Here is a 24,614-nt window from a genome sequence, read left to right as displayed (position 1 = left end):
TGTCTCGCACACACGCGCCATACGGTGAATAGGCTATGTCCATGTTCCTTAAAGCGTGAGACATACACTCTCATATGGAGAGAATCTGCTTGTCTGAGCAATGGGTGTGAGACCAGTCATAGCCTGTCCATGCTTACTGTCTGATATCGGAATATTATTCTGTAATCTATTCTATTCTATGCTACCCGGCACAGCGAGAAGAGGACTGGCCTGGTTCGTCTATAGGTTTCTTCCTTGTTTCCTGCCTTTCTAGGGTGTTTTTCCTAGCCACCGTGCATCTACATCTGCATTGCTTGCTCTTTGGGGTTTTAGGCTGGGTTTCTGTATAAGCCCTTTGTGAGATCTGCTGATATAAAAAGGGCTTTATAAATACATTTGATTGATTGATTGATTGATATTCTAGTTTACTGTCCAATAAGAACCATAATTGTTGGACCTAGATCTATTATATTCTACCAGTGTAGCCTATTCTCTCAATTGTCTGCTATGTAATTGCAGACCTAGGGGAGGCATTGAAGTGCACAGTGACCAACACGGCCAGAAAGACAGGGGTGATTATCACATGCAATACATCACACAATACCATCAATCTATAAAACATAAATAAGTTACATGAATACAAGATAACCACGACAATAGTATCTCACCTTGTATGTCCATTTACACAAAATTTGGGCCTAGGGGCTCAGGATGCTGATGGCTAACGGCCTTGGAATTCTGCAGTAAAGAAGGAGGGGCTGATTAGGTCTTCTATTGGCCAGTGTTACGTGCTTGTGATGATTGGCTAGATTTCCTGTCATCAAATAGTTGCTCGTAATTCCTATTGGTCAATTCAGTGGTCCTTGGGCGGGTTTACCAGGTCCATGGTTTATCAGCTTTGCTACAATGGGGCGCTGCGATCGCTCACACCCACCGGCGCTTCTTCCATAGGCGGAGTGGTAGTGTGTAGAGAAGAGAGTACTGCGGCAGCCAACAGAGCCGCGGAGGGAGATCAAATCCTAAAAAACCGGAGCAGTGTGGCTTCTGAGTTTCACCGGTCTTTTACCGCAACTATCAGAGAGCAAGAGAAGGACCCGCATCCTCGCGTGATGCTCTGCTTGAGACCGCAACATTTCATTTGAAAGACGTTTAGGTGGAGGGGGAAAAGACAGAAACCTTTTTTGGAGGTTAGAGACAATCCGTTTATTTAATCATTTAACCCATTTGTTTTATAGAAATTTGCTTGACTAACGTCTTTGTCGCTTCCTTTCGTTTTTACCTGAATAACTGAATACAAATCTTTCTTACGTTTTTAAAAGGCAATACCATTTTGATATAATTCCACCTGAGGGGCTGACACCTCTCAAGCTTTGCATCACCTGAGGAGAGAAGCCTGACTGCGCCAACATGGGGGTAAGCCCGGCGTCTACCAACTTTATAACTGCCTTATGATGCATGAAAGTTATAAAATGCCTTGAAAACTGTTTAAAACCCCAGATGCTGACGGGGAAGGGCACCATACTGCAGTGTCATGTTTTTTCTCCTCTGGAAATATTTGAGTGACATTGACTCCAATGCGGATTTTTTTTTTAGGCTATATAGTCTACGGTCTCATAGACTGCGACAAATTGATGTGACGAGTAGGCTAGAGCAGGCACAAAACAGCTCTCTGTAATTTCTACTGCAATTGTAAGGTTTCAATTTGACAATGAATTGGTTACAATCTGCTGATGGAATGATTTAATGTAATTTACTGTCATTTGCTGCTGTTTATTTTGCTTCTCATACGATATGGAACGAACAAGTTGGTGATAACAATATGATTGAATTGTCTAATTCAGGGGTTTGTCATATGCATTAATATAGACTATAGGCTATATTAGGCATATCGTGACACGTTGTCTATAACCTTGCCATGGTAATCGGTTTATTCTGACAGCCGGCTATCGTGAGAGAGAGAGAGAGATTGAGTTAGCGAGAGAGACCACTGCGTATAGGCTTCACTTGGCATGTCACTGAGGGATTTCAATGGGACACAATGTTCTGTTATTCACATCCGTTATTATTGGCCTGTATTTGATGACTTTAGAATACGTGGCTGTGTATTCGAATGGGTGCATGATTGGGTGCATGATTACAGTACCCCATTCACCCTATTGCCCATGTAAATTATCCTCGCATCATCGCGACCCAATTGTCTACTGCTTTAAATCTTCGATGGCGCATGTAACTTCTTCTTCGCAGCATTTGACGAAGAAGTAGTTACCTGGAAAACCTACCCTAGTCTACCAGGCTACTGAGGAGATTGCGTATGTCGGTTATGGTATGCAATGCCTGAGCGCACTGCAGCTTCCGTTACCCATGCGTCATAATGCGGTTACCAGGAATAAGCGATTCACCAGCTTATTTCCCCTTTCATTTGTGACAATAGGGACTCGATAATCGTTGACAGTGAAAACACACAATAGATTGAAAAATATGTCCTGTGAATGCTGGGTGATGATACATTTGGGTCTGGAATTTGTAAGTGAACACGGAAGTTCTGAATCCCTCACTGCGTCAAATGGTGGATGCGGCCCGGCCCTGGCTGATATTTTTGAAAAACATCACGTCTCAATAAAAATATTGATTGTTCATAATAACACCAATATTTTCACTGTTTTGTAAAGCCAATAATAATTTGACTATGAATAGTTCTGTAGGAACATTTCGAGGTGATGCTGCGACTATCGCTATGGACTGTTGCGCAATTTCTGTCTCATAATTTATCTTGATTGTATGACAGTTTAAAATGTAATCCCCGATCGGTTCTAGGGGTTGAAATAATTTGATGACACGATGCCACAAAATCCAAGTGGCTGATGAAGCTGGATCGCCCACGGTTACCGAACGTTATTGAAGAGACACCGACAGAGCAGGCACGAATGATATCAGCTATCTCTATCTATGACCTGGGTGGGCCTTGGGGGCATTTCTCTCGGTCGAAGTCTGGTGTGGAGCGGCGAGAAATGAAGCAGTCGTTGGTGATAGGCTATTCATGAGGATGCGAGAATCATCTGTAGCACCAAGCACTGCGTCAAATGGGATGGAGTGGAAAAAGTGCTTACGCACGAACCACTTCCGTTGCAAAGTTAGGCTACACTGTCTGATCTATGTGTGAATGAGACAGGGGGTGGGGGTCCTCATCCGGCGCGCAAATAAAATATGTGTGTGACCTCTGATAATAATTGCATTTTCATATAATTGGAAGGAATATGTCCTTTACCTTAACCCATCTCACACCTATGATTCTTTGACAACATACAAGACATTCTGCCAAGTCGATCTGGCGCTTGACGCGCTATGCCATGCCATGACACTGCCAACTGTCCATCCTCAAGGCCGCCGGGCTGCGGCGTCAAAATGGGGGCGGTGCCTGTTGAGTGGAAATTCCCTTTAAAAAGCTGTGATTGGCAGACTCGGCGAGTTACGCAGAAAGGGATGCTTTAGCAAGCAAACACTGAGTCGTAGTGTCAGGGACACTGAAGACAGACAGACAGCCTATTTAATTTGACACACCAGTTGTGAGCAATTGAGGTTGCTGATGTGTGTATAGTTGCTCTGGTGCAGTGATGGGATGGGGTAACCTAATGATGCTGAGAGAGAGGGGGGGGAGAGGGAGTGAGTTAGAGAAATGGGAGAGGAGAGCAAGTGAAGATGGTTGCAGACATTTCCCCTTCAGACATGTGAGCAAGAGAGAAAAGGAGATGGAGGGTGGGCGGGTGCAGGGTGAAGAAGGGAGGGGGATAAGATGAGTTGTGACTGATCTGTAGGTGCAGAGAGAGAGGGGGAGGGCTGTACCCTGTTGCGGGAGAATGACCTGAGCTCACATGGCCATGGCTCCTGTTTCCCCTGCTTGCCTCTGCTCTTGGGGATTGGTTACCACAGAGACAGGAGGCAGATGGGAGGACAGGACAGGGGGGAGGTATAGGTATTCATCCGCATGGGATACAGAGAGAGGTGATGGGGGATATCAGGGAGAGTTCACTGGACAGGGACTGAGGAGCATAGGGTTGCTCCCCCTGATATCCCCCATCACCTCTCTCATTGAAGGGAAGAAATGGAAGGGATATATAGTATAAAGGAAGGGCATATTGGTGTAGGTGGTGTGGGGATAAATCATTGCAGTGGCACAGAGGTAGAGAGCTGTACACTTGGCGATCTCCTTAGACTGGCCAGGTGTGTACAAGACGGGTATAGGAAAGGGTAAGGGTGTAGGTATTTAGGTAAGGCCTGCTTGGTCATGATGGGACAAGGTACACTCTTAGAAAAAAAAGGTTCCAAAAGGGTTCTTCGACAGTCCCTATAGGAGATCCCTTTTTGTTTCCATGTAGAATCCTTTTTGGTTTCAGGTAGAACCATTTTGAGTTCCATGTCGGACCCTCTGCGGAAAGGGTACTACATGGAACCCAAATGGGTTCTACCTGGAACTAAAAAGGGTTATTTAAAAGATTCTCCTATGGGGACAGCCAAGGAACCCCTTTAGGTTCTAGATGGACCCTTTTTTTTCTAATAGTGTAGATATAGCTGTGGTCCAGCCCAGAGTTTGGTGCAGAGTGCTAGTTCACTCCCCTCCTCACTGCATCTGCAGTCATTCGTGTCCTGCTGCTGAGTCTGGAGGGTTTGTGCAGTGCATTTGTGCAGAGCCGTCCTGGGCATCCTACTGATAGTCCATAATCAATATACTAGTGGGATATTCATGAGGGTTCTGTCCTTAAAGAGTAATTTGGAAGGACATGGTTTTGAATGTCAGTCTTCTAGCTTAGCTAGAAGGACCTACTTTAAGGGTAGGGTAATACGGTAGGGTATTATGTAAGTATATGGGGACTTTTTGGGAAATGTTGCATTATGGTTTTATTTGAGTTTTGATGACTCCCTTACCCTTCAAAGCATATTGGATTCCGTACTAAGGTCATGAGTTAGTCAAATAACATTAAACATTTAATCGATTGTAATGTAAGATAGGGCAGCCTGGTTGGTTAACGTTGCTGCAATGCTCGGGAAATGTTAAGTGGGGGTTTGCAGAGAGTGAGAAACAGAGGAGAGTTGGGTTCCCTGCCAACACAGACATTACTAATTGAGAATGTACTCCCAGCTTGTCTGTGTGTGTGTGCGTATGTTTTCTTCCCCCTTTCATTATCAACTACGTACATTGAATAGTTGAATAGTTGAAAATATACAGAAAAGCTTAAATGTATTTATTTATCTCCATTCTGCCCGAATGATGTTTCCTTTCCCAGACCCGTGTCACAGGTAGCCAGAAGACTTTATAAGACCAGACAGTACACGGAGCAGCAGTTGCTATGTATCCTCTGTCACTGTGATCATCTGCATTCACACAGAATGTCCTCAGGAAACCCCTCATAGGAGAAAGACAGAGAGAATTTACCATACCAATCTAGACGACACCATTCTCACTGAGGAGCACACACACACACACACACACACACACACACACACACTCACACACACACACACACACACACACACACACACACACACGTACTCACATTCACACACATATATACCAGGGTTTCCGTTAGCCGGTAATAGCCGACTTTTGGCCGATAATGCTTTTTAGCCTATTCATCAATACCCGTCATGCTTATTGGTCTATAGGTTCATTTGCATAATTTAGTGGAATTAAATTGGTGTATTTTCGTTAGTCGTTTATCTGTCAGACAGTGCGAGAGCTGCTACTACAGATTCTCAAACAGCTAATTCGTTGCTGCTGGAGTGAAACGTGCTTTTATGAGCCCAATCATTGCATAACAATTCTAAATGCAATTGCGTGTTAAAAACAGTTTTGATGGCCACGATTAAAAATAACTACTATTTTTACTTCTAAACTGGTAATTGAAGCGCTCTTCCCATTCGTCATTCAAGTGCATATAGGCAACAGTCTATGTCCTGCGTCACATTTTCCTAAAGAAAACTCTGAAATACACTCACAATGGGCGAGACAAGAGACAAGGACACATGCAGACTCTAAACTGGAGCACAGCTGCCTGTCAGGATGAACAGATCAGGGGCTGGACAGATGGCCATGGGGGAAGGATGAAGGGATGAGGGTAGGACAGGAGGGGTAATGCCATAAGATGGGATTTTGTTTTGGTTTTGTTTGTTTTTTTGGAAGGGAACACAAATGATTTGTCCACGAGAGCTAAATTAGGATACAGAATGTTTGGTGTGTGTGTGTGTGTGTGTGTGTGTTCACATGCAAATAGATACACAGTGTATAATTTCTGCTATAAGAGGTCATGACCTCAGAGTCTGGCTGGAATTCCATACCTCTGAACATCAAAACAATTTAATAGAATTTAATATAACTTTATTTATTTACAGTGGTGTAAAGTAAAGGAGGGGAGTGAACTAGAAAAAATACTTTAAAGTACTACTTAAGTCGTTTTTTTGGGGGTATCTGTACTTTACTATACCGAACAAAAATATAAACGCAACATGCAACAATTTCAAAGATTTCAACGATTTTAATGAGTTACAGTTCATATAAGGAAATCAGTCAAGTTAAATAAATAAATTATTGGGTGGGCCAGGCCCAGCCTGCACTGTTGGAGCTAGGAACTAAACCATTTCTCTACACCTGCAATAACATATGCTGAATACGTGTATGTGACTAATAACATTTGATTTGATTTTCCTGAAGGTCTTTTGCAGTGATTCCCCATTTCATTATCACTCTTTCCTATGGAGAAGAAACTCTCTACTGGGAGTTAGCTAGGTAGAGTTACTGTATTTGGTGTACAATATAGTAGGCTAATCAAGACAAGAACAATCAGTCTAGCTAATCCTATTAGCATGAGCCTCCAGGCCCAGCCACCTACCCAGACCAGCCCCCCTACCCCTAGGCCATGCCCACTGTGGCTACCTAGCCCTATACCCAAGGGCTGTTGGAACCAAATGTCCCTATCCAATCAAATCAAATCCAATTGTATTTGTCACGTGCGCCGAATACAACAGGTGTAGACCTTACAGTGAAATGCTTACTTACAAGCCCTTAACCAACAATGCAGTTTATCCCCACCAATGTTGTGCACACATAATAGTATGCCGTTCACACCAAGGCCTAGAGCAGTCATATTCAAACTCTTTCAGCAGGGATCACATTTTTTTCCACCAAGAATTTGTTATGACCCCATCCCAACTCTAATAACACAACCTTAAAATCTGTCAATTTCGATTTTTACATCAACAAATCCCATTTAATACAGTGCATTTTCATCTCTTATCACAACCAATAAATAGATAACCTCAATTCAATCTTATTTTTCAAATGATCTTTCTCAAGAACATTTGTAAATAGTCCCATATAATAAACTGTACTCTTAATTGTTTGTTCCAATTGTTTAAAAATAATAATAATAATAATAATAATTTTGGCGATCCCACTACAGTTTCCCCGCGACAGCACTAAGGGTCGCGACCCCAACATTGAAGAAAACTGGCATAGACAAAGATGCAAATAAGCACAGGCACGCACAGAAACAGGCAAGCACACACGTAAGCACATGCGAACAACACACACACAGACACACTGGTGGTAGGAGCTATAGGAGGACAGACTTATTGTAATGGATTGAATGGAACGGTGTCAAACAAATCAAACGTATGAAAAACACGTTTGACTCCGTTCCATTAATTCCAATCCAGCCATTACAATGAGCCCGTCCTCCTGAAGCTCCCCCCACCAGCCTCCTCTGACGCACCCCCACCCCCACATGCAAGCTTGCCACAGGGCACAGCAGGACGGAATCGACATTTAACTGTCATCATCAATATCCTCCGCCCCCAAACCTTCCCCAATGGCTAGGATCCCTTCACAGCATCCTATCAACAAGTAGTGTCACAGGCTGGCCTGATAGGCTTACAAGAGATAATCAAACTATATAGGGAATAGGGTGTCATTTGGGAACCAGTCAAGGTAATGATGTTTATGTCACTTCTTTTAGGATGTGTGTAGTATGGAGCCATCTATCTAACATCTTAGTCAATGCAAGCTTTTCACACAGTCAAACTGTTTTCCTGCAATAGTTACTATTTCCTCTTTGTTGATTCCCTAAAATGGAAACCCAAACGCTGCAACTTCTTCCTGCCTCTTGTGAAACCCCTCACATCTCGTGCGTACCAGTAGGAGAGGCTGGGATGCCACACCTTATGCCCACGCAGGTCCATCACCATTAGGAGGCATGCCCAAGCCTGTGTGCCCTAGACAGACACACATCCTGAGGGATGGTATTGGCTACTGGAGTTCACTGAAAGGGTGGAAGTGTTCAACATATGAAACATGCCCCGTGTTCACTTCAGAACGAATCAGTCTGATTAATAACAGAGAAACCATTACATATAGGCCATTGTCTGTTCTAATATCTCTCCTAGTCTCCTATTCTTCCCTTCTCACCCTCTTCTCATACCCTTTCCCTTCTCTGTTCCTATTATTTTCTGCTCCCCCCCGCCACCCCCTCTCACTCGCCCTCTCTGTCTGCCGCAGTGCGTGTTCTCGCTGCGCAGACAGTCTGTAGCCACCTCGACAATGACTCACCTCTGCCTAGCTGTTGGCAGGCTTATAGCTTGCGCATATAAGGAAGTATCTCTTTCTTTCTTATAAAGATACACACACATATACAGTACGTGTTGGCTATTTCCGACAATGTCCAGTTACCTAGACATCAATTATTACTGAGCGATCAGATCAGGGGATCCTACAGAACTAGGCCACCGCCCACCACTAAGCCTCGGTCACCATGCCAACCTCCCTGGTAATGTGACCAGAACAGAACATTAGAACCAGACAAACCAGAGCAGCATGACATCAGTAGAACCCGATGAACTCTGGCTCGTTTTTTTTCTTCTCCCAAACACGGTGTACACACACCCAAGGATGTTCGACTTTCCTCTGCTAGATTAGCACGCTAGTAGCCTTAGCTTTCGGCTCCAAAGTGAATGTGTCTGTCTTCCTTGTTCCAGACAGTCTGTCTTCTACTTGAAAAGATGACAATGTGCGGAGGAGATGCGGTACTCTATACTGTGGTGTCTATCTGTTTGTAAGTCACCGACACCAGTTCCTCCAGTCTGTGTCTGTCAGTAGGTCCGTCTGTCTTTCCTTTCTCTGACTGTGTGAGAGCTAGTGGTTGTAATTTCAGCCTGCGGTCTCTGCTTTACATTTCACCTCCGCAACAAATGCTTAGAAACAGACAGGCAAGCAGACAGACCGATAGATAGAGGGACAGATAGATGACATATACCATGTTGCATTGAACAATGAGGAACAAAACCACTCTCTCTAAATGTTTTGCCTTGTAACCTCGGCGATAGTCGTGACCTCGTCACCACAATGAAGAAATCTTGTGGGTAAAAGGAGCAGCTTGGGTTGTCCCATGCGTGTCAGGAAAGATTGAGTGGCATTAGCCCACACACATGTGCCTGCATGCACGTTAACACCCCTACCACACATACACACGCACGGTAAGGGGCCAACACCCACTCTCTGGGTCCGCAGGTTGTAAGGTCGCGACCCTGCCGGTGGGGTTGTTTGTTTTACAGTGTTATAGAACAATCTGTTAGAGTGGGACCCCAGTCACGCTGTCACTCACTAATATACACAGCCTGAGTCAACAGACAAAGAATAGTGGTCAATATCTAATTAGTGGTGTGAGAGAAGAGCTCTTCTCTCTCTCACCTCCCATTGCTGTCTCTCTTTCCATCTGCCCCCATCACGGCCTTTCTCTTTTTTCATGAATCTCTCTCTGTCCATCCCTCTCCTGTAATGCCTGTTTCACCCGTCTGCACTCTTCCAGTGTTTGTATTAGCACTAAACTGTGTAAGTGTGTGTGTGTGACGAGCAGGTGTGCTGTCGGACCTAACAATATACTGTAAATACGTTTCTATGGCCCACTCAGTGTTAGCCATCGAAAAAGCCTGCCTAGCTAGAAACACCACACCTGTGTGTGTCTAACAGAGACCTGTTAGCTTATCTATAACATCTACCCCTACGCTGTTTGGCAGAAGAGGCTTATATCGATGCCAACCAGAGTATTTCATTTGCATGTTGTATTGAAGTACACACGCACACACACTCACACACTCACACACGGGCAGGCCAATCTCAAAGGGTTTGAGTAGCAGTAGTTTTCTATCGGTCTCTCCTTTCTTCTGCATTCGGCTCGCTAGGCCTGTCTGGTCTTGTTGCAGCAAGAGTTCACTCACATTCTCGGATAATGACATCCACATGCGCACGTGGGAAGGCTGATTTTGTACATTTTGTAGTCATATTGTGTGTTGTTGTGTTTGGTCAAATGTTTGAACCAATGTTTTCAGGGTTATTTTGTGTTCAAGGGAGACTCTAGTGTCTTCCAGTATTACTTCTGTAAATCAGGGGCAGAGTGGAGAGCTGCAGTGCTCACTATAAATCCTCCTCAAACCTTTCGGATCACAATGAACCACTTAAGACTGGTCTCTTTTACAAGTGGAAGATTCAAGACCGAAATTTCCCAACTCAACTCGCATTAAGTACTGGGACTTTCAGTGGCAAGTTTCCTCACCCATTCATGGCGTTGTACTTAGTCAGTCAAGTGTGTTTATCAGGGTGTGGGAGCCGAGGTAATGTGTGTTTCGCTTGGAAAATAGGCCATTTATTTGGTTTGTGATGGACCAGGGCAAAAATAAAAACTAGACTTGAATGTGTATTCACCCTTTATTATTCAGAATAAACTAACAGGGTGGGGGCCATCATATCCAAAGGGGGCCCGTGTAGATGCAGGCTTTTGTTCCAACCAAGCAGTAACACAGTTGAAACCCAGTCAAACCAAAGCAGTGTGTGGCGAGTGGCAAGTATCGCAGGGGTCTAAGGCAGTGCAAGAGGCGACACTACGGTCCCTGGTTGGAATCCAGGCTGCGTCACATCCGGCCGGGATTGGGAGTCCCATAGGGTAGTGCACAATTGGCCCAGTGTCGTCCATAGGCTGTCATTGTAAATAAGAATTTGTTCTGAGTTTCCTAGTTTCCTGGAAACTGAGTTTCCTAGTTAAAGAAAAAATTAGCTGTAGACCGAGCATGTTATCTTGACATTAGCCACCAGGGGTCTTCCCCTGTGTTTCTTTGTACAGTCTCTTAATGATGATGCTACAACCAACAAAAGTCACCATATTGTCAGAATTGATGATAAAGTGTGAGTTACATGTTCTTGGTGTGGTAAGATACAGACCGGTAACCATTTGGACTCTGTGGTCCTTTAACCCTTCTGGTCCTTTATTACATCACTGATTGTATTGATCCTGCAGCAAGGTCAGTTTCCTTGATGAGTTGGCTGTGTCAATGAGCGGCTTTTCCACTAGGACCCATAGAACCCTCCTGGAAGCCATTTTGTCTATCTCTCTCTCTCTCATTCTGTCAACCGAGGGACTCTGGTCCGGGGCTTCTGTATTGATTTGATTTGAGCATCAGTTAGTGTAAATCGGAAATTGAGCTAATGCAACACTTTGAGCTCCCTAGAAGAGCGACGTGTGTGTGTGTGTGTGTGTGTGTGTGTGTGTGTGTGTGTGTGTGTGCGTGTGCGTGCGCGTGCGCGTGCGTGTGCGTGTGTGTGTGTGTGTGCACGCGCGCGTGTGTGTCTGCAAAACTGTTTCATATTCAACACATCACAGTCACATTGATGTATCCAATCTAACTGAATTGATATGAATCTAATCTAGGGGCTCCCGAGTGGCGCAGCGGTCTAAGGCACTGCATTTCAGTGCTAGAGGCGTCACCACAGACACTCTGGTTCGATTCCAGGCTGTATCACAACCGGCTGTGATTGGGAGTCCCATAGAGCGGCGTACAATTGGCCCAGCGTCACCCGGGTTTGGCCGGTGTAGGCCGTCCATTGTAAATAATAATTTGTTCTTAACTGATTTGCCTAGTTAAATAAATAAATAATTAGAGGGGTTTTGAGGAATGAGATAATGCACTGTGTCTGCACTCTGTTTCTCTTTCAGGGCCTCTGTGCCCCACCAGCTAGTGTGTGTGTGTGTGTGTGTGCTTGCGTGCACGAGCGTGTGTGTGGAGAACATACAGTAGTCTGGTGACAGTTCACATAAATGACAAATGAAGCAGGTGGCCAGTGGATACAAACTGTGAGAGCGGGTTCAGAGAGGAGACAGACACTGCAGTAAAGCCAGACGGCTGTTTGATCCTTCTGCCTGTGATCTCTGTGAAGATCAAATGGGTATCAGAGAAAAAATAATGAAGTCCCTCTCCCCGTCTGTTGTGTCTGGTGCTTTAACCATGTTTCTATTTAAATAATAATGAAAGTATCCCCCTAATCCCTTCCCCCTCTCTTACTGTCCCCCCCCCGCCCAGTATGGGCGGTCGGACAGTTACCGCGTTGCTACCACGCAGGATAAAGATGGCAAATCTTCTCCCAGCAAGAAGAACAAGAAGGGGAAGGACATGGATGAACTCAAGAAAGAAGTACCGATTGTAAGTGACTGGCACACAGTGGTGCACACTCTGCCCTGCTCAAGGGGTGTGCTGGGCACCCCCATAACTATTATTGAAATACTAACATATGCCTCTCCATAAGTTAGAGTATGAATATCTAACCATTTCAGGGTACCCCCCCAAGAGTCAATGTGTAACTGGAACGCACAAACTCTAAATAGTTTGGAGAAAAACTTTAAACCAAATTCTCCTAGTTTGTTTTAAATTCATTGTTGTGATATTTGTGGCGTATTCTCAATTTTTCTCTGTGTCTCTCTCCCACACAAATACACCTACACACACTCTCTCTCTCTCGCTCTCTCTCTCTTCTCCTCTCTCTCTCTCTCTCTCTCTCTTCCTCCCTATGCTCTCTCTCTCTCCCTCTTTATCTGTCTCTCTCTCTCTCTTCCCCCCCTCCCTCTCTACCTTTCAGACGGAACACAAGATGTCCATAGAGGAGTGTTGCAGGAAGTTCAACACCGACATTGTCCAGGTGAGTCCTCCTCCTGCACTGTTACCATAGAGGTCTATCTATGTAGTACCACAGAGATACTAGAGTCATCACCGAGTCCTGCTGCGTCACTAACAGAGCTGCTACTAGGCCACTAGATGGTGGTATTTTACATTCACTCATGCCACACGGTCGGTGTATTTTAGGGGATCAGTTTGAGCAACGTTTTAATGCATTCTGAGACATCTCAAGCCCCCTTATAAAGTCTCAATTCTAATCTTATAATGATCCTTACTAAGTTACAGCCTTTTTTGAATCAGTTGAAAACGTTATACGTAAAATACACAACACGTTTTAAGCCTCATTATAATATTGTAAAGACGTGCTTATACGTAGTCACAAAGCATTCAACCTGCAGGCTTATAATTACATATTAGTTTTAATAGGATTTTTATGGCGTCACCCCTAATTTCAACACATTCAGTTCTAGGTTTAACCCACCCCACTCTCTCCCCACCCAGGGTCTGACCAACGCCAAGGCGGCTGAGTTTCTGATCAGGGACGGCCCCAATTGCCTCACCCCTCCCCCGACCACCCCCGAGTGGATCAAGTTCTGTCGCCAGCTATTCGGTGGCTTCTCCATCCTGCTGTGGACCGGCGCCATCCTTTGTTTCCTGGCCTACGCCATCCAGGCCGCCACCGAGGACGAGCCGGCAGGAGACAACGTGAGTCACACACAAGCACACCCACGCACACACGCATGCACCCAAACACTAAACGTAAACACAGCCACAGAATAAGGGACCGTTTGAGCCACACACAGCTGAATCACACATACCTAAGTTGACCGAACCTCACACACACTGCCAGCAGCGCCAGTCCCAAGCCTTAATTCTAACATACACCCAAATGGCTAATGTACTTGCACTTTTTGCCATTTTTGCATGTTCATCTAGTCTAGTGACTATTACCGCGGTGGTCTGTGTTCAGTTTGAAGCTGAATACTCCTGTTATGCGTTGACCTACAGTGTACACAGTGTGACAATGGGATTTCCTGACTCTCTCTCTCTCCTCAGTTGTACCTGGGTATCGTGCTCTCTGTTGTCGTCGTGGTCACTGGATGCTTCTCCTACTTCCAGGAGGCCAAGAGCTCCAAAATCATGGAGTCCTTCAAGAACATGGTGCCCCAGGTAAACACGTGTGTGTGTGTGTGTGTGTGTGTGTGTGTGTGTGTGTGTGTGTGTGTGTGTGTGTGTGTGTAAATGACCCTATGCTACGAAGTCACACAATGGCAGTCTAATTCCCCCAGTGATGTGTGTGTGTGAATAAATGAATGCGTGTATGGACTATCTAACCCTCCTTCTGTGTTCTCCCTGTAGCAAGCGCTGGTGATCCGTGAGGGCGAGAAGATGACGATCAACGCTGAGGAGGTGGTGGCAGGAGACCTGGTGGAGGTGAAGGGAGGAGACAGGATCCCCGCCGACCTCAGAGTCGTCTCTGCTCACGGCTGCAAGGTACCATACACTCACACACACACACATACATAGTTCATACATTACACACTCACACAGCTACACATTTTACATAACATTTTTTGTCCTTCTGGGTTTTGTCCTTCTCCTATAGGTGGATAACTCCTCCCTGACTGGCGAATCAGAACCCCAGAGCAGGTCACCTGACTGTACCCATGACAACCCCCTGGAGACCCGCAATGTCGCTTTCTTCTCTACCAACTGTGTTGAAGGTAACCGTAGAAATGGCTAACTCACAGACAAACAGACAGACACATCAGCTGTTCTGTCCCTGACAATTCTCCTATCCTCTTTTCTCTATTCCTGCGTGTCAGATTCGGCCTATCAAATTCAGTCAACAGGGTCCTACTGCAGTATTGGATGCTGCACCCCAGCAGCACTAAGGCTTGCTAAGCTTTTGACTGGTTCAGCTAAGCTGATTCAAACGTAATATTATACCATAGAGCTGCTGTTGACACAGAAGTTACCCACATAAGCGTACAAGAGTTCCCGCCTTATTTCTCTTCTCTCATTTCAACCTCTATTTTCCTGAATTAATATTCTCTCTCTCTCTCTCTCTCTCTCTCTCTCTCGCTCTCTCTCTCTCTCTCTCAGGTACGGCGCGTGGCATCGTGGTGTGTACCGGCGACCGTACCGTCATGGGCCGTATTGCCACTCTCACCTCCGGTCTGGAGTCGGGCAAGACCCCCATCGCCAAAGAGATCGAGCACTTCATCCACCTGATCACAGGCGTGGCCGTGTTCCTGGGCATCACCTTCTTCATCCTGGCCGTCTGCCTGGGATACACCTGGCTGGAGGCCGTCATCTTCCTCATCGGCATCATTGTGGCCAATGTCCCTGAGGGCTTACTGGCTACTGTCACTGTGAGTGACCATGGTCCCCTCTCCATCTGACCCTTCCCCTCTATGGCTGTTTCTCTCTGAAACTCGACTGAACCTCTGACCTCTAGACTTCAGATTCTAGTGGTCCTCCTCAGTTTAGTTGGTAGAGCACGGCGCTTGCAATGCAAAGATAGTGGGTTTGACTTCTGGGGACAGCCGTACGTAACATCTATGCACTCATGGCTGTAAGTCACTTTGGATAAAAGCATCTGCTAAATATCATTTATTATACACGGTGCATTCAGAAAGTATTCAGAACCCTTTACCTTTTTCCCCTCATCAATCTACACACAATACCCCACAATGACAAAGCAAAAACAGGTTTTTAGAATTTTTTGCAAATATATAAAAAATAAAGGACTGAAATGTCACATTTGCATACTGTAAATGAGATTCATTCTAGATCAACTAGACTGTAGATTTAGACCAACTAGACAGCGAACTACACAATTAATATAATAAGACATTGATTGAGACTAGATCCAGACCAATGATAGCTCTACAGAAATACATTATAGATCTCCAGACCAACTAGACAGCTGAAGCAAGCACACTCATTTTCTCCAGAATAGGTACCCTTTCTAGTTTGTTCATACCAGTACGCTCCTTCATTCTGGCTCCTGGATAACCCCTGTCTTTCCCCTGTCTCTGTGCTCTAGGTGTGTCTGACTCTGACTGCCAAGCGTATGGCTAAGAAGAACTGCCTGGTCAAGAATCTGGAAGCTGTGGAGACCCTAGGCTCCACCTCCACCATCTGCTCCGACAAGACTGGCACACTGACCCAGAACAGGATGACTGTGGCCCACATGTGGTTTGACAACCAGATCCACGAGGCTGACACCACAGAGGACCAGTCTGGTAAGAGGAGATCAGGAGGGTTAGAGTTGGAGTTAGTGTTAGATATAATGTTAGGGCCCAGACACACCAATAGCGTTTTCTGGCCAAGAGTACCTAGCACCTCTGAACGTAATTTGCGAAATGATTTTACAAGTAGAACCGAGGGTGAAAAATGTTGGCGCACTGAAAGATTGGCTGGCGAATGCTAGATCCACATTCAGTGTGATGTGCGCTAGCATTTAGAGTTTGAGTTAATGTAAGAGTTAATGTTAGAGTTAGTGTTAGAGTTAGTTTTAGAGTTAATGTTAGTTAGTGTTAGAGTTAGTGTTAGAGTTAATGTTAGAGTTAATGTTAGTGTTAATGTTAGAGTTAATATTCGAGTTAATGTTCGAGTTAGTGTTAGAGTTAATGTTAGAGTTAATGCTAGAGTTAGTGTTAGAGTTAATGTTAGAGTTAGGATTAGAGTTTGCGTTTTGGTTGGAGTTAGTTTTAGAGTTAATGTTAGAGTTAATGTTAGAGTTAGTGTTAGAGTTAATGTTAGAGTTAGTGTTAGAGTTAGTGTTAGAGTTAAAGTTAATGTTAGAGTTGGTGTTAGAGTTAATGTTAGAGTTAATGTTAGAATTAATGTTCGAGTTAATGTTAGAGTTAATGTTAGAATTAGTGTTAGAGTTAGTGTTCGAGTTAATGTTAGAGTTAATGTTAGAGTTAGTGTCAGAGTTAGTGTTAGAGTTAGTGTTCGAGTTCATGTTAGAGTTCATGTTAGAGTTAGCATTAGAGTTTGCATTTTGGTTGGAGTTAGTTTTAGAGTTAATGTTAGAGTTTGTGTTGGAGTTAGTGTTAGAGTTAATATTATAGTTAGTGTTAGAGTTTGCGTTTTGGTTGGAGTTAGTTTTAAAGTTAGTGTTAGAGTTAATGTTAGAGTTAATGTTAGAATTAATGTTCAAGTTAATGTTAGAGTTAATGTTAGAGTTAATGTTAGAATTAGTGTTAGAGTTAATGTTAGAGTTAATGTTAGAGTTAATGTTAGAGTTATTGTTTTGGTTGGAGTTAGTGTTAGAGCTGGAGTTTGGGCTGGATGTTGGTGTTAGGGTTCAAGTTTGGGTCACAGTCACGTTTAGAGACAATTTTAAATATAGGATTCCGTCTTGATTTTAAGTAGTTCATTAACCTATGTATTCACATGGTAGTTACACAGACAAGTACAGTTTAATTACAGGCTAGGACTTGATATAGTTTTATCATCTCTAATCGGCCATCTCCCTCTCCAGGTGCCTCCTTCGACAAGACCTCAGCTTCATGGGCTGCTTTGGCTCGCGTCGCAGCTCTCTGCAACCGCGCCGTGTTCAAAGCCGGCCAGGACCAACTGCCCATCCTGAAGAGGGACACCGCTGGTGATGCATCCGAGTCTGCCCTGCTCAAGTGTATCGAGCTGTCCTGTGGCTCTGTCAAACAAATAAGGGAGAAGAACAAGAAGGTGGCCGAGATCCCATTCAACTCCACCAACAAGTACCAGGTACGTAAACACACACGTGTACATATGCACACGCACAAACACAACACTCAAATGGATTGGTTTCTAACACCGTGACCGTGTCCGATCTCACCTCTCCCCCTTCTTCCCACCTATTTCTCTCTCTCTCCCCTACCATGCTCAACCAACCCCACAGCTCTCAGTTCACGAGACAGAGGATCCCAATGACAACCGCTACCTGCTGGTGATGAAGGGAGCCCCAGAGAGGATCCTGGACCGCTGCACCACCATCATCATCCAGGGCAAGGAGCAGCCCATGGACGAGGAGATGAAGGAATCCTTCCAGAACGCCTACATGGAGCTGGGAGGACTGGGAGAGAGAGTACTCGGTGAGACAGGGAGAGTGAGGAAGAGGTGGTGGGGGGGGGGTGAGAGAGATAGAGTGTATGTGGAGGGAAAGGATGTGAAGAAGGAAGAGAAAGAAATGGGCCTTCCAAAATGCATAAGAGGAGTGGGGAGGGTTGTTAGAGGGAGGGGGAGAGAGAGAGGAAGAGGCAGGAGGAAGAGGGAAGGGGGGAAGGTCAGGATGTTGGTTCATGGAGAATGGGTCAAATATACCATATCTAATGATGAATAGAAGTGAGAGCTGAAGGATTGACTGATTTAGTAGAGAATGAGTAGAACAGGTAAATAAAGCTAGCACCTCCTGTCATTCCCCAGGTTTCTGCCACCTGCTAATGCCAGAGGACCAGTACCCCAAGGGCTTTGCCTTCGACTGTGATGACGTTAACTTCACCACAGAGAGCCTGTGCTTCGTGGGCCTCATGTCCATGATTGACCCTCCCCGTGCCGCTGTGCCCGACGCTGTGGGCAAATGCCGTTCGGCTGGCATCAAAGTCATCATGGTGACAGGTGATCATCCAATCACTGCCAAGGCCATCGCTAAGGGCGTGGGCATCATCTCCGAGGGCAACGAGACAGTGGAGGACATCGCCTCTCGCCTCAATATCCCTGTCAGCCAGGTCAACCCAAGGTGAGAAACATGAGATACACACACGCGCACGCACCCACACGCACACGCACCCATACACACACACGCACACGCACACACGCACACACATACACACACATACACACACATACACACACACACACACACAAACACACACACAGTACATCATTTCACAATGACGGTGAGGCCACACAGGATCCTGTTCTGCTAATTCATTGCTCTCGTTCATTTTCACTCTCATGTCACTTTCGCCCTGTCTCTGTGGATCCAAGCTAGCTATTCTAATGTGTGTGTCTCCAGGGATGCCAAGGCTTGTGTGATCCATGGTACAGACCTGAAGGAATTGTCTCAGGATCAGATGGACGACATCCTTAGAAACCACACTGAGATTGTGTTTGCCAGGACCTCCCCCCAGCAGAAACTCATCATCGTAGAGGGCTGCCAGCGACTGGTGAGACACACACGCACGCACGCACACACACACACACACACACACACACACACACAAACAGAAAGACACACACCACCTGAATCCATCAACCGATCAATAAAAGTGAACGTGCTTTCCACAACTACACTAATACTACACTAATATAAGTCTGGAAACAGGGTTGGGGTTCATTCCATTTTCAGTTCAGGGAGATTGTTGACATTCTATTCATGCATTTGAAAATGAATTGATTGAATTGAACAGGGAATTGACCCCATCACTTCCCCCTAGTTTTGGTACAATAGTGACTTTCTATGGGCCATGGTCAAAAGCACTACTAAAGTGCACTATAAAGGGAATAGGGTGCTATTTGGGACACAAGCTAACTCTTCTGTCCCTCCCAGGGTGCCATCGTGGCTGTGACAGGTGACGGTGTAAATGACTCTCCTGCCCTGAAGAAGGCTGACATCGGCGTTGCCATGGGAATCTCCGGCTCTGACGTATCCAAGCAGGCCGCTGACATGATCCTGCTGGACGACAACTTTGCCTCCATCGTCACCGGAGTGGAAGAGGGTGAGAAATAGGGAGAGAGGAGAAATGATGGAAAGAGTAGAAGGGCATGTGAGAGGGAGAAGTGGACAAAAGGTAAAAGAGGCCAGAAAAGGAGAAGAGAGGAGGGACGGGTAATATGAGCCTGTATTTTTAAAGCATCTCTGAGTAGGTGCTGATCGCAAATCAGTTTGGACTTTTTAGATCAGAGTGAATAAGATTACATGGACAAGAGGGGCCTGATCCTAGAGGTCAGAGTTCAGTGTGTGACCTCTGTGTGTGTCCTCCTATCTCCCTGCAGGTCGTCTGATCTTTGATAACCTGAAGAAGTCCATTGCCTACACCCTGACCAGTAACATCCCTGAGATCACACCCTTCCTCCTCTTCATCATCGTCAACATCCCCCTACCACTGGGAACCATCACCATCCTCTGTATCGACCTGGGAACTGACATGGTACGGCACACACACACACACACATAACACACACATGCGGCACCTGCACACACACACACACACACACATGGCACACAGACACACGGCAGAAAGCTCCGAAAATTCAAAAATGTGCATCGTAGACAAAAATGTCACACGTAAACTTGATATGCCCTATCTCACAGTGGAGCAATCAATCAAAATATTTGTTTCTCATACAAACTCACATCTGTGACCTGTGACCCCCCCCCTCCCCCAGGTGCCCGCCATCTCCCTGGCCTATGAGGCAGCCGAGAGTGACATCATGAAGCGTCAGCCCAGGAACCCCACCAGAGACAAGCTGGTGAACGAGAGGCTCATCAGCATCGCCTATGGACAAATCGGTGGGTCCCCATTAGCTCCTCTACCTGGTTGGGGCCATAAAGACAGTGCATATGTAGCTGGACATGTTATCATAACCCACAGCCAGATCAATGGTCAATACTTCCCCATGAAGTCCTTGAGTAAATACTCTGTGGACAGTATGATTGATTAGTCTTCGACCACCCTGTGGTAGAATCTGACAGACTGATGAGTGCTTCGATGGTTATAGATCCTAAATCTATGGCTAGTGGATTATAGTTCACGAGTCTATATGACAAGTCAATGGCTTCTCCTTGTGGGATCCGGTAACATCATTTCCAGAGTGAACATGTGTTAACGCTTTGTGTCTATGTCTGTGTGTGAAGGTATGATCCAGGCTCTGGGAGGTTTCTTCTCCTATTTTGTGATCTTGGCTGAGAATGGCTTTCTACCCTCAATTCTTGTGGGTATCAGGCTCAACTGGGACGACCGCGCTTGCAATGACCTGGAAGACAGCTATGGCCAGCAATGGGTAGGTACACGCTACAATTCCGGGGCAAAATAAGTATTCAAAACATAGCAATACAGTATATTACAAGTATATCTGCGAATTCATTGTTTACACTATTTCACCATATTTGATCAGATTCTATAAATAAATATTCCCTGACCAAGATGGCTGTCCTTTTAGTCACATCGCCGGGATGCCAATGTCCATTCTATTGTTCTATTTCCTTCTGTGATTCAAATACTGTGTCTCACTCCCTTTCTCCTCTCTGTGTGTAGACATATGAACAGAGGAAGATCGTGGAGTTCACGTGTCACACAGCCTTCTTCGTCAGTATCGTGGTGGTACAGTGGGCTGATGTCATTGTCTGCAAGACCAGGCGTAACTCTGTCTTCCAGCAGGGCATGAAGTAAGTCTGTCTGCCTGTCTGTTTCTGTCTCTCTTTCCCTGTCTGTCTGCCTGTCTGTCTCGTTTCTGTCTGTCTGTCTGTCCGTTTGTTAATATACAGTATGCTTGGTCTCTGTCTATTAGTCTCTCTCACCCTCTTATATGTATTCTCATTCTCATGTCTCTCTGCACTACTCTCCTCTTAGGAACAAGATCCTGATCTTTGGCCTGTTTGAGGAGACAGCTCTGGCTGCCTTCCTATCCTACACCCCAGGCATGGACGTGGCACTCAGGATGTTCCCCCTAAAGTGAGTAGAGTAAACCCTAGAAATATACAGAAATACATCTACACATGTAAATAGACATACTGTAGACATACATCTACACAAACAGATAGACATACATCTACACAAACAGATAGACATACATCTACACAAACCGATAGACATACATCTACACAAACAGATAGACATAGACGTATACCTACACAAACCAAACAGATACACATACACACATACTGTACACACACCTCCACTGACAACTTGTGGGGTCCTTTTATTGATCTCCTATCTGCCATGTTGTGTGTTTCTTAACCTCTGCTCTCTCTCTCTCTCTCCTTCCTTCCTTCCTCCAGGCCCAGCTGGTGGTTCTGTGCGGTCCCCTACAGTGTCCTCATTTTTGTGTATGATGAGATCCGAAAACTGCTCATCCGTAGGAACCCAGGAGGTAAATGGCTGTCTCTTTCTCTACGTATAACATTTAGGCCCAAATCCTAACATGAGATTTGCATTTGTAACTTCACGCCAATCTTTAATTGACACAAAAACAGGAAAACTCTCTGACGCCTCTCTTTCTCTTCCCCTCCCCTCTCCTCCTACAGGTTGGGTGGAAAGGGAGACATACTATTGAGCGATGGAAACTGTCTTTACTCATACCCCTACATTTTCCATTTGTTTCTCCCCCCCTTCATTCCATCCCTGGCAAGACACGTCTTCAGATGCCCCACCCCGTAAAAGACAACGACCGCTTCAAAGCAATTTTCATCACAACTGCCCCAAAGATTAAAAACAGCAAAGCACCTTTACGACTTTCTACATCAACCCCCCCCCCTCCTCCTCTCCATCTCCTATGATACTCTTTGCATGTGTTCTCTCACTGCTGTGTACATAAACCAATATATCTACCAAACGGCAGCTGCATATTGTGTATGTAGATTTGAATGAGCTATGATCTTAAAGGGAGTGTCGACGCTCGGCAAAAAGGGCCATACCACTCCTTCCTCCCTTCCCTTCCCTTTCTCCCCCCCCTCTACACCTCTGTTCCTCCCTCTCTTCCTTCTCCTGCGACCCTTTGCTCGCCCTCCGGTCACACACAGACATACAGATCACGAGCGAGATCCCACAGCTGACACCAATCGAGCCGTCCCCTCTCGCCCTCTCCTTTCTCTAGGAGGAAGAGCGGATGTCTTTCTCACTCCGACCATTTTCCTTTTTCTTCAACAGTGTTGTTGTTTTTTATATAATATGGGGTGGGGGTTCAATGGTTTTACTTGTTTTTTTTTTATTTATATAAAGGGAGGGGAGTGTGTGAGAGCTGCTTTCCCTCATTTAGGCATAACAAAGCACACCCCGCCATGGCGTCCCCGGTCCCCCTTTCTGTCTCTCACAACCTCCTCTCCCCTCTACTCCCTGTTTGTCTACGTTTGTGTGCACTGTGTGAACCTTTGTCCTTGTTAAATACTACAGTACACAACCCAGTTGGAAAATACAACTCAATCTTTCTGTGTGTTCTAGGAAAACTATATAATTCTATACCGATTTAAAGAAATAAAAATGATATGTTGGAAATAAAACATCTCAAGATAATACATTCAATGAAAAAGAACATCGGCGACATTGTTGAGCGTGTCATGGGAAAAAGAGGAAAGATCACTCTGTTTCCTTGTTTTGTATGGTTTCCAATCATTTTTTCGCCGGGTTTTCAGAAAGCCGATGCAAAAATGTAACAAAAAAAACCCCCCCACAAAAAACAACAGTGACAAGGTTGTGTTTTATTATTAAAACATGCGAGACAGAAACTATGGCGTCCATATTCCTGCTACCACTTCTGACGTGCCGGTGCAATGTGGTGTGATTATTTGGTGTGAGATGATGAGTCCATGTTCCTGGAGTCCGGTCCAGTCTAGGTGACACAGTCCAGGTATTGAGTTCCGTGTGAATGTCTGCATTGGAGACCAGCAGAGAAACAGCCATTTCAGGCTGGGTCTTACTCAGAGGGCTGTAGGGGGTTGAGACTACAGAGGAAGTAAAAAACAGTCGTAGAACATGTGTGTGAAAGAATATGAAACCAACACCAATAAAACATCTAGAACATTTAATACAACCTAGCACTGTCTGTGTGTCTTTGTCTCTCCCTGCCTTCGACTCACTACACTGACTTTCAGCTTCCTTTCCCCCTCTTTTCTCATTGTCAGTCTGATACTACATGGCTTAAATGCTAAATGTAGGCCTGAATCGATGAAATGTTGTAGGATGATCAGTAAATGATCTTTTTGTCTTCACCTGGACAACATCTGAACACAATGAAATATCTGTAAGAGAATAAGTGATTGCTGCTGTATTTAGTGTTTTACTGTGTTCCTGTGTTGTATCTATAGTGTTGAGGTACATATTGGCAGAGCGCTAGGATGCCATCTAATGATGAGAATCGCATCAGGTTACACTGCAACGTGTATAGCTGATAGAAGACTGTGAGTTGGCAAGAGCCCAGGGTAATGCACCAAATGACCAAATCAAGTATATATTTTGGCGTTGATGTTAAAACCTAAAAAAAAACTACAAACAGAAGAAAGGCAGTAGTCCTTCCCAGACAACTGATATTCCGCATTAGTAAAACAGATTTAAACAATTGTCTGCGAGTAAAGAATATCAAGTCATCTTCATTTGACATTTCTGAAGCTTTGTTAGTCTTGCCTTGTGTTCGGTACCTACTGGTAACAGGAGTACAGATACAATATGGGCCAGTTTCCCAGACTGAGATTAAGCCTAATCCTGGACTAAAAAAGCACTTTCGTTCTCCCCAAAACATGTTTAATCCTGGAGTAAGATTAATCTGGGCTAAATAGATGTGTTCAGTGGCTAAAATCTGCTATAGTTATTACTGTAGGTCAAATAAACCTGTCATGGGGGTATGACAGAGCCTGTACCTGCACCTATGGTTTTAAACACACTCCCTCTGTTCCTCACACATTTAGGGTTTGTCCGTAATGGCACCCTATTCCCTATATA

The 24,614-nt window shown here is 45.0% G+C and overlaps 1 protein-coding gene across 2 annotated transcripts; it reads left to right on the top strand.

The window, feature by feature from the left end:
* Window positions 1-919: 919 nt before the first annotated feature.
* On the top strand, window positions 920-23,709 carry LOC112223108 (sodium/potassium-transporting ATPase subunit alpha-3-like). Of its 2 annotated transcripts, none has more exons than XM_042304492.1 (22): window positions 920-1,166; window positions 1,299-1,392; window positions 12,412-12,492; window positions 12,926-12,985; window positions 13,465-13,668; window positions 14,020-14,133; window positions 14,323-14,457; window positions 14,570-14,687; window positions 15,070-15,338; window positions 16,016-16,214; window positions 17,462-17,706; window positions 17,861-18,053; window positions 18,385-18,697; window positions 18,977-19,127; window positions 19,511-19,679; window positions 19,957-20,111; window positions 20,350-20,473; window positions 20,819-20,964; window positions 21,219-21,349; window positions 21,534-21,635; window positions 21,962-22,053; window positions 22,208-23,709. In XM_042304492.1, the coding sequence occupies exons 2-22, from the start codon at window positions 1,387-1,389 to the stop codon at window positions 22,234-22,236; spliced, it is 3,036 nt and encodes a 1,011-aa protein (XP_042160426.1). In that variant the 5' UTR covers window positions 920-1,166; window positions 1,299-1,386; the 3' UTR covers window positions 22,237-23,709. The 2 variants fall into 2 exon arrangements, with proteins under 2 accessions (XP_042160426.1, XP_042160425.1); XM_042304491.1 differs by having other exon boundaries at window positions 12,373-12,492.
* Window positions 23,710-24,614: the final 905 nt, after the last annotated feature.

Source organism: Oncorhynchus tshawytscha, linkage group LG23, assembly GCF_018296145.1.
Source record: "Oncorhynchus tshawytscha isolate Ot180627B linkage group LG23, Otsh_v2.0, whole genome shotgun sequence".
NCBI classification, from domain to species: domain Eukaryota; kingdom Metazoa; phylum Chordata; class Actinopteri; order Salmoniformes; family Salmonidae; genus Oncorhynchus; species Oncorhynchus tshawytscha.
Note: the sequence above shows the minus strand (reverse complement) of the source record. Positions and strands in the feature narration are given on the sequence as shown.

Excerpts from the sequence above, each read along its gene's own strand:
- LOC112223108 (XM_042304491.1), top strand. Across the intron at positions 14,458-14,569 it reads TCTCTGCTCACGGCTGCAAG|GTGGATAACTCCTCCCTGAC; the intron begins GTACCATACACT and ends CTTCTCCTATAG. Across the intron at positions 16,215-17,461 it reads CACCACAGAGGACCAGTCTG|GTGCCTCCTTCGACAAGACC; the intron begins GTAAGAGGAGAT and ends CTCCCTCTCCAG.